At 60.8% G+C, this 9,624-nt stretch overlaps 1 protein-coding gene across 1 annotated transcript in view; it reads right to left on the bottom strand.

Moving 5' to 3' along the window:
* ADAP1 (ArfGAP with dual PH domains 1) overlaps positions 1 to 9,624 on the bottom strand; it is a 53,903-nt gene that overhangs the window by 16,537 nt on the left and 27,742 nt on the right. Inside the window, exon 5 of the mRNA XM_011977581.1 lies at positions 6,382 to 6,464. Within this exon, the coding sequence (XP_011832971.1) occupies positions 6,382 to 6,464 (83 nt within the window). The remainder of the gene's footprint in view (positions 1 to 6,381; positions 6,465 to 9,624) is intronic.

The following is a 9,624-nucleotide window of genomic DNA, read 5'->3' as shown; positions in this document are numbered from 1 at the left end:
AAAAAAAGCCCAGTGGTGATCCTTCCTTTTGGGTGCCCTAACAGAGGGATAGAGTGGGGCTCCCCTTTCCTCAGCCATGGTCCCTGGGTGGCATGGCCCACATTCAGGTCTCCTGGGGCCCCCGCCCTGTGAGAACAACACAGCCAAGGTGCGGGCTGTGGGCACTGGGCATGGTGCAGCCTCTGGGAGTTCCTGGTTCCGGCTCATTCCGGAGCAGGCCTGCAGTCACTCCTCTGTGTGGAGCGGGATCCGCCTGGCCCAGGCCTCACCCGGCCAACGTGGGGTTGGGGTGTGGCAGCCCCTTCCCAAGCCCCGAGCTTCCCCCTTCCTTCAGGGCTCTGCCGCGGGGACTTCTGTATTTCCCTGTGGTCCTGAGGTGCCGCCGCTGCCGTGAGAAAGTGCTCTTGTGGCAAACCCAGGGAGCAGGGCAGGAAATGCCGCCGGGAATCCCCAGTGCACTCTGCAAGGGCTTAGAGAGGCCCGGGAACTACCAACTGGCCCTGGAGCCCTGTGCAGGGGACTCTGGCCGCGGGGCCACCCCAGACAGGAGGACACGTCCTCTCCTGCTGCCCAGACGTGGGCTCAGGGTGGGGGCCATGGGGAGGCTCGGGGGGTCCCTGAGGTCTAACCCTGAGCACCAGACACCTGCTCCCTCATCAACCTAGCAACGGGCAGGACCTGGGATTCCAAATAGCAGCGGGCAGCTAGGTCTATGGGAGGGGTGCCCTGGAGCCCCTGAACACACAAGGAGACAGGCCTCTCACCCCCAGCCCTGTGCAGCACTCAGAGACAGCAGCCTGAGGCACAGACGGTCACTGCCTGCTGGTCCCCAGGCACCTGACCATCTGAAGCGGCCAGGCCTTAATGCCTACGGACCAGGCTGCAGGGGCAGGGTAGAGGGAAGGCTGTGAGCAGCCCTGCCCTGAGCAGGTGGGTGTCAGTAGGACCTGAGCACAGGGCCATATGGCTCAGGCACCTCTGGGTCCCTGGGGGATCCCAGCAGCCTCCCTGCAGCCGGGGCTCTGGGGCCCGAGGCCCTCTGGCTGGCATGCCTGGCGCCTCCTGCGCAACCTAGAAGGTCCTGTGGCTCACGGATGGCTGGGCAAAGGCCTCGGTGGAGGCAGGGACAGACCCACACCCCCAAGGCCTGCAGACACCCGGGATTCTGTTCCTATAACGTTCAGGGCCCTGTGGGGAAGGGTGGGAGACGCAGGCAAGGAGGCGGCAGCATTAGCATCCTGGGTAGCAACGGCCTTAAAGAAACAGGATGGGGCCGGGCACGGCGGCTCACGCCTGCAATCCCAGCACTTTGGGAGGCTGAGGCAGGCAGATCACGAGGTCAGGAGTTCGAGACCACCCTGGCCAACATGGTGAAACCCCATCTCTATTAAAAAAATAGAAAAATTAGTTGGGTGCCTGTAATCCCAGCTACACTGGAGGCTGAGGTAGGAGAATCACTTGAACCCAGGAGGTGGAGGTTGCAGTGAGCTGAGATCACACCACTGCACTCCAGCCTGGGCAACAGAGCTAGACTCTGTCTCAAAAAAAAACAACAACAAACAAACAGGACTACAGAATAGGAATGCTGGGTTAAAGGCCTCCACGCTACCAGTGGCTGCAGCTGCCGGCCCTTTAGTGGGAGCAGAGGTGAAGGTCTGGGGTCTTATCCACTCAACGGGGGCCTCCAGAGGCCTGGGGAGCTGGCGTTCAGAGGTAAGGAGGCCTCTGGAGACAAGGCTAGCACCGAAGGTCACCCACCCGCCTGGGAGAAAGGTCTGGAAGTCTCCTACTCACCCCTTTCAGTGTGAGAGAGGTTTCTCTTTCAGGGAGGGCATATCCAGACCCCACCTTCAACACCAATGACCCGGCGGTGGAGAGGAGACCCGGTGGGACAGGCGGGACCCCAGCACTCCCAGCTACCGGCCTCAGGCCTCAGCTTCCAGGACCGCCTGCAGCCTCGAAAAGTAATGCACGGGGCCCTGAGCAGGCCCTGAGGGAGCCACAGGCAGCAGCCGCTCTGGAGGGATAGGAGACTTCCCCTCACTCGGAGGGATGGGAACCTTCCCCTTGGCTCGGGCGCTCCATACTCTCGCTGCAGCTTTACACCCTTGGCCCGGTCCCACCTCCCTGGCCCTCCTCTGAGCTCTCCAGCCTGGCCTGAGTGTTCCTGTGCTTAGGGATACAGCAGCCACACGCTATGGCGCAGCCGCTGTCCACGGCCCCATGCCCTCCGCAAGAGGCTGCCACATGCCTGCCAGGTAACACCTGGCCACAGCACTCACTGCACCTTCACGAAGGGCCAGCCCTGCGCTCAAACCTGCGCACTTCACCTGTCCCACACACACCCGTGCACCTGCCCACCATCCTCACACCTGTCCAGGGGAGACAGCAGAGGGCGCAGCCCACGGGGCCTGGTCTCCACAGGCCGACCACGAGCCTGGAGCTGCAGGTGTGGCCGCCCCGCTGGGCCTGGTATGAGAAAGTGGACATTCTCTCAGCATGGCCTTCAGAGGCCAGCAGGCAAGACCAAGGCCCCAGCCTCTGACCCTGCAAGCCAGTGTGTGCCTGAAAATCTCTGCCCCAGGGGACCCTGCTGGGAGACCCCTCCCTCCCTCCAACCTATGCCCGAGGGCCCCGAGTTTACCCTGCTGGGTGGGAGGCCCCTCCCTTCCTCCGACCCCTGCCCAAAGGTCCCATGGGAGGCTTTAGCTCATCTCAGATGCTCTCAAGGCACCGGGAATATCTCAGACAACAGCAAAAGCGGGAGCGGGATTCCAATGGGGCGGCCTCGGGCCTGGGGCGGGAGGCGTCTTGGGTCACCAGGGCTGTCACCACCTCCTGACCCTGAGCCCAACGACACCCGAATACACCTGCAGAACCCGCACTTACTGCCCACGAGATGCTGTCTGCCACCTGCACGCACCCCCACTTCTGGAACCCAGACCCTGATCTTCTCCAGAAGGACAAACCCAGGGGCCAGAGGCAGGCACACAACCCAGGGTGCCACATCTCCCAAGCCACATCCCGGGCCCGACCGGTCAGAGCCGATGAGACAGGGACCTTTCCCAACACTTCCGTGAGCCACGCCTGACCTTTCCCGGCAGCCCGGGAGAGCAGGGATGTAAAACCCAAACTCGCTGAAGGAGGTGGCCACCAGGAGGGTTGGTGCCAACCCAGAGACGCAGAGCTAAGAGGAGGAGGTGCTGAAACCAGGGCCCAACACCACCAACTGAACCCCTAGGATCAAGCTGTGCCTGAAGCCAGCCCTGTTATTCCAGCCAATCTATTTCCAGTTTTGCTCACATCCAGTTAAGTTTAATTTTCCATCCTTTACAACCAAAGGATTCTGATACAAGAGCAGACACAAAACTCAGTCCTGTGGTCATGCCAGCCCAGCCCACGCCTGCCTCTGAAATGAAGTCACGCGCCACCTTGCTACAAATTGCTAAGATGTTTTTGCCGAGGGAAACAGAGGGGCTCTGGGGTGATTCTTTGGGGGTTTCAGGCAGGAGCAGAGCGAGGGGTGTGCTGGGCGCTGAGCAGGCCCAGGTACCCGTGTGTTCATCCCCTGACCGTTTCTTGCTCTCTCCCTCACACACACAGGGATTCTTAGGAGGAGGAAATTGCTGTCTGGGTGGACAGTAATTGAAAACGCCTGCACAGGCCGGCTGTGTGCCAAGTGGGGGTTGCGGGGTGGGGGCGCAGGAGCCGCCCTGGAGGAGGGCAGAGCCAACAGGGCCGCTGCATGAGATCCCAGCCTGACCTCGGGAGGTGCCTTGCTCAGGCCTGGGGCAGCCTCCCACTGGTCACCCCAGTCACCTCGCGCCACTGCTGGTAGAAAATCCACAGTCCTGACAGAGCCCAAGGAGGCGTACGGGACGGGGCAGAGTGCCAGCTCCACCAGGGAGGGCCGGGAGGGGCTGGAGCACTGGGGGTTAGGGGATCCTCCACCAACCCCGCCTACAACGCCAGGACTGTGTTCAGCCATTTCAGGGCCACCTCTCTTCCACATATTTTGAGACAGAGTTTTGCTCTGTCGCCCAGGCTGGAGTGCGGAGGCGCAATCTCGGCTCATTGCAACCTCCGCCTTCCAGGTTCAAGCAATTCTCCTGCCTCAGCCTCCCGAGTAGCTGGGATTACAGGCACCTGCCACCACGCCCAGCTAATTTTTGTATTTTTTAGTAGAAACAGTTTTGCCACGTTGACCAGATTGGTCTCCAACTCCTGGTCTCAAGTGATCATCCACCTGCCTCGGTCTCCCAAAGTGTTCTTTTATTCTTGGGGTAAGATTCACAAATACAATTCATCTTTTTTCTTTTTACAGACACACTCTCGCTCTGTCATCCAGGCTGGAGTGTAGTGGTGCAACCTTGGCTCACTGCAGCCTCTGCCTCCCAGGCTCAAGAGATCCTCCCACCTCAGTCTCCTAAGTAGCTGGAACCACAGATGTGCGCCAACCACGCCCAGCGAATTTTGCATTTTTTGGTAGAGTTCAGAGCAACATGGGGTTTCGCCACGTTGATCAGGCGCTCTGCCCGCCTTGACCTCCATAAAGTGCTGGAACAGGCGTGCGCCAACCACGCCCAGCTAATTTTTGTATTTTTAGTAGAGACAGGGTTTCACCATGTTGGCCCGTCTGGTCTCAAACTGCTGACTGCAAGGGATCCACCTGCCTCAGAGTCCCAAAATGCTGGAACCATAGGCGTAAGCCACTGCACCCAGTTTTTTTTTTTTTTGAGACAGTCTTACTCTGTCACCCAGGCTGGAGTGCAGTGGTGCAAACACAGCTCACTGTAGCCTTGAACTCCTGCACATAAGGGCTGCTCCTGCCTCAGCCTCCAGAGTAGCTGGGACTACAGGTGGTGCCACCATATCCAGCTAATTTTATTTTTTTCTTTTTTGAGATGGAGTCTCACTCTGTCGCCCAGGCTGGAGTGCAGTGGCGCCATCTCGGCTCACTGCAAGCTCCGCCTCCCGGGTTCACGCCATTCTCCTGCCTCAGCCTCCCAAGTAGCTGGGACTACAGGCGCCCGCCACCGTACCTGACTAATTTTTGTATTTTTAGTAGGGACAGGGTTTCACTGTGTTAGCCAGGATGGCCTCAATCTCCTGACCTCATAATCCTTCCTCCTCCGCCTCCCAAAGTGCTGGAATTACAGGAGTGAGCCACCACACCTGGCCAATTTTTTCTTTTTTTAAAGGGAGGGCATCTTACTATGTTGTCCAGGCTTGTCTGACCACCAGCGATCCTCCCCGGCCTTGGCCTCCCAAAGTGCTGGGATTACAGGTGTGAGGTGCCCAGCCTCATGTTCCACCATTCCAGGGCAGCCTCTCTCTTATACAAGGGCAGTGCTGGGGTTGAAGGTCTGGGCCCTGGGGGCTGCCTCCTCCCTGCGAGGAGCTCACGTGGCCATGCCCAGCAGCACCAAACATCCCCATCCAGCCTCTGGACCCGCACCACCCGTGCTGAGGTTCAGAACCAGGCCGCCCTAGGGCTAGGCTTGCCTCGGTTTCCCTGTCTGTCAACACGGTGGAGGAAGGGACACTCAGGAAGCTCCAGTGTGCAGACACACAGCTGCCCTGGGGAAAAAACTACTCAAGGCCCCCAGTCGCCGAACCCACCTCACACAGAGCAGCCAGCAGGAGGAAGCCGGCCCACCCGGCTGGGGGCTCCAACTCAAAGCCCCAGGGTTTAAATGAGACACAAGGAGAAGCAGGAATTGGGGGCTCCTGGGAGACACAGCCTGAGACTTGGCCAACTGAGCAGCACTGGGGAGACTGAGGCTGGGGTGGGCTGGCCTCTCAGGCCCCCACAGCACTACTTCCCAGCTCCCACCTCCATAGCCCTACCAGCCCACGAAGCTCCAAGATGCTGCCTGGATGTCTCTGCCACCCCAAGGGCCCCCAGTGGCACCCAGGCAGGCCCAGGGGAGGTGGAGGCCGCAGGCCCAGGTTGCACCCTCCACACCTGCAGCACGGTGTTGCCACACAGAGGATGCCCTCACGCCCCTCACCCGGGCCCTCGGGTCCTGCCCACACTGCTCGAGAGAGGGGTCCCTGCAGGCCACCCCTGAATGGAAGCGCGTGTCCACCACCAGCAGAGGAGGGGCCAGTCACGGCCCCAGGGGGTCCCCAGGTACCCCAGTCCTTCAGGGCTGGACTGTAGACAGCTGTGAGGACCCCAAGCCCCAGTCACCCCACTCAGAGTCAGAGGACAAAACAGGTCTGAGGGGGTCCGGGGACGCAGGTTCAAACCCATGAACATGTTTACCCAGGTTAATGACTGCACGAAAGGGAGGGAAGAGATGGAAATAGGAGAGAGAGGGGGAGAGAGACGGGGAGAGGGAGCTGGGAGGCCCCGCCCCACCCGGGTGGCCTCACCTGCCGAGTAGGGCTCCTGCTTCTCAGGGTAGATGAACTCCTGGCGCTCGTACTTGGCCCGGATCCACTGCTCTCGAAGGAGCCTGCAGGGAGAGGAGAGACTGAGCCACCGGGCCGAGACGGCCTCCAACCCAGCACACGCTGGTCTCTGACCCAGACCGCGGGCATCTCAAGAGGCTCTAGGGGCCGCTGGCAGACTTGGGCTGCCCCTCTGGGCACAAGGTCCTGAAAGGACTGCAGGGTCAGCCTCCTGCACTGGACGTTTCTCACTCTCTGACATTAATTTATTGGTTTCTCGTGCGTTCCGCCCCTGGAGCGTCAGGCCCCACGTTCTGACCATGCGTCCTGGTGGACAGGCTGGCTCTTCCCCTCTCCTTCCCACCTTGGCCTCAGCTGATGCCCCACAGGGCTGAGGTACAGGGGTCGAGCCAGGCCCCCCACCCTGAGTCAGATGTCCCTGGGCCCTCCCCGACCCTCCCCACGTCGTTGGACCAGATCTGGGAAGTGGCCGCAGCGCTGCCTTGCAGGTGGTTCTGAGACACAGGGCGGGGCTGTCAGGGTACCCGTCGAGGTCAGGAGGCGTTCGGGGCATCAGGAGAAACTATGGGCTAATACCCAAGAATCCAGGAAGACCCAGGATGGGAGAAGTTCCCGAGAGCAAGGCCCCCAAGGCACCCGCTGGGCCCAGACATCCCTGCCCAGAGCCACCCACCACGGCCTCCCCATCCACCGTGACTCACTCGAGTGAGGCCAATATCGTTGCAGAAACCACAACCCGCACGCAGGCTCGGTGCAGCCCCGGGGCACAGGCAGCGGCCCCAGCCTTTTCCACTCCCAGGGAATTACATGGCAAAGAACAAATAGGAACCCTCTGGCTTCCTGCTGGGCCCACGTGAACAGCCTCGGAGACAGGGCGGGAACCCCCGCCCACTGGATCTGAGGAAGCCTGGGGAGTGATGGGTGATGGGCCCCAGCTGGGTCTCTGGCCCCAGGTGTCTGAGTGTCCTGTGGGATCTGAGGGGTCTCTGGCCCCCAGCCCCAGGTGTCTGAGTATCCTGTGGGATCTGAGGGGTCTCTGGCCCCCGGCCCCAGGTGTCTGAGTGTCCCCCACCTGCTATAACGGATCACCCCAAAACTCGGTCCCCGAAAGCAACACGAACGTATTGTCTTGGTCACAGAGGCCAAACATCTGAGATCAAGATGTCGGCAGAGCTGGTCCCCTCCGGATGTTCTGGGGAGAATCTGCTCCAGGGTCCCTCCCACCCCTGGAAGCCACCGGTGCCCCCACCTCGGCCGCTGTCCTCACCTGGCCTCCCCTGTGGGTCTCCCAGTCTCCCAGTCTCCCTCTCCTGTGGGGTTTGGGCCCACCCTACTCCAGGACAACCTCACGACCTTATCTTAACCTGAAGACATCTGCAAAGATCATACTTTTCTTTCTTTTAGAGACAGGGTCTCACTGTGTCTCCCAGGCTGGGGCACAGTGGTGTGATCACAGCTCACCGCAGCCTCCAATGCCTGCACTCAAGGATCCTCCTGCCTCGACCACCCGAGTAGCTGGGGCTAGAGGTGTACTTGGGTAATTTCTTAATTTTTTGTAGACACGTGAGCTCACTATGTTGCCCAGGCTGGTCTGGAACACCTGGGGCCAATCCTCCCACCTGGGCCTCCTACAGTGCTGGGATTATAGGCATGAGCCTCGTGTCCAGACCCTATTTCCAGATAAGTTCACCTTCACAGGGCAGCAGGTTAAGACTTTAGGCCGGGCGCGGTGGCTCAAGCCTGTAATCCCCGCACTTTGGGAGGCCGAGACGGGTGGATCACGAGGTCAGGAGATCGAGACCATCCTGGCTAACCTGATGAAACCCCGTCTCTACTAAAAACTACAAAAAACTAGCTTGGCGAGGTGGCGGGCGCCTGTAGTCCCAGCTACTCGGGAGGCTGAGGCAGAAGAATGGCGTAAACCCGGGAGGCAGAGCTTGCAGTGAGCTGAGATCCAGCCACTGCACTCCAGGCTGGGCGACAGATCAAGACTCTGTCTCAAAAAAAAAAAAAAAAGACTTTAACACGTCTTTTTGGGGGACACCGTGCAGCTGCCTGAGCCACTCTGGCTGTGTGACCATGGAGGAGTTGCCCCCCAGCACCCAGCGTCCTGTCTGTGACCCGAGGGTCACACAGTAGCCTCTCGGAGTCACGGGAGGACCCAAGGCCGCATGTGTGGAAGCCGGGGGCCTGTGGACGAGAGGCAGGTGCCAGGGATGGCTTTGACAACCACTGGCCTGCCAACAGCCCTCAGGGTGGGGCACCCACAGGGTCTGCAGCCCTGCCCTGGTGCGGACTGGGTCCCCAAGGCTCACACCCGCACACGAGGGCCTTCCAGGGCCTGGCGCAGAAGCTTCCAGAAGCAGCAGCAGGAGGAGGAAGCCCGGGGAGTGAGCACCAGGAAGTCGGGGGCAGGACCCCATCCTGCCCAGCGGAGCCCTCCTGAAGCCCCTCATCACCTGAAAACCAGTACTGCCTGGAGCCCGCCCCACTCCCACAGCCCCGGAGGGGCTGCGCTGACACCCTCATGTGGTCACAAGGAGGGGGTCTTTGGGCACGTGGCAGCCAGGACACAAAACCACCGCGAAAGCGCCAACCACACACACCTCACCCCACGCCCCAGGATGTGTCCCAAGTTCCAGGGCTCCGGGGAGCCAGGCTTCAAGGACCCCCACAGCCACCCCTTCAAAGCCAGGGCCTGAGGGTCAGGTGGGTCCCCTCAACCCAGAGCAAAACGTGGGCTGGGGGCAGGAGGTTGGGCAGGTGCTCAGGGCGACGGCCTCCCCTAGGTGTGGACTCACAGGGGAAGAAGCTCTGAGCCCCAGAACCCGCCTCCCCACGGGGCTCCCCTAGCTCAGGATGCCATGGGAGACCCCTCCCCGCTTTCCCCAGGGCGGGTCCCAGTGGCCATTGTGGCCTCCATAGGGGGTGCTGTTCACGCAGCTGGCAAGTCCATCCCTGAGGGTCCACTCCTGAGTGTGCCTTCTGCCCGAGTTCTGCCGGTTTCTACCACTGGGAGTTCAGGACACGGTCAACACCCTTCCTGGAGGCTTTGCCTCTTGGGAAAGTGACTCCCCAGGGCCCCGGCTTTGCTTCTAGATAGTGGACCAATGGCTCACCCAAGTGGGTTTTTTCCCTTTTTATTACAGGAAAATAGCCAGGGTAGTGCTCATGACCCCGCCCACACCCCGGCCCCCGCACCTG

This window comes from Mandrillus leucophaeus, unplaced genomic scaffold (genome assembly GCF_000951045.1).
Source record: "Mandrillus leucophaeus isolate KB7577 unplaced genomic scaffold, Mleu.le_1.0 Scaffold180, whole genome shotgun sequence".
Classification (NCBI taxonomy): domain Eukaryota; kingdom Metazoa; phylum Chordata; class Mammalia; order Primates; family Cercopithecidae; genus Mandrillus; species Mandrillus leucophaeus.
Note: the sequence above shows the minus strand (reverse complement) of the source record. Positions and strands in the feature narration are given on the sequence as shown.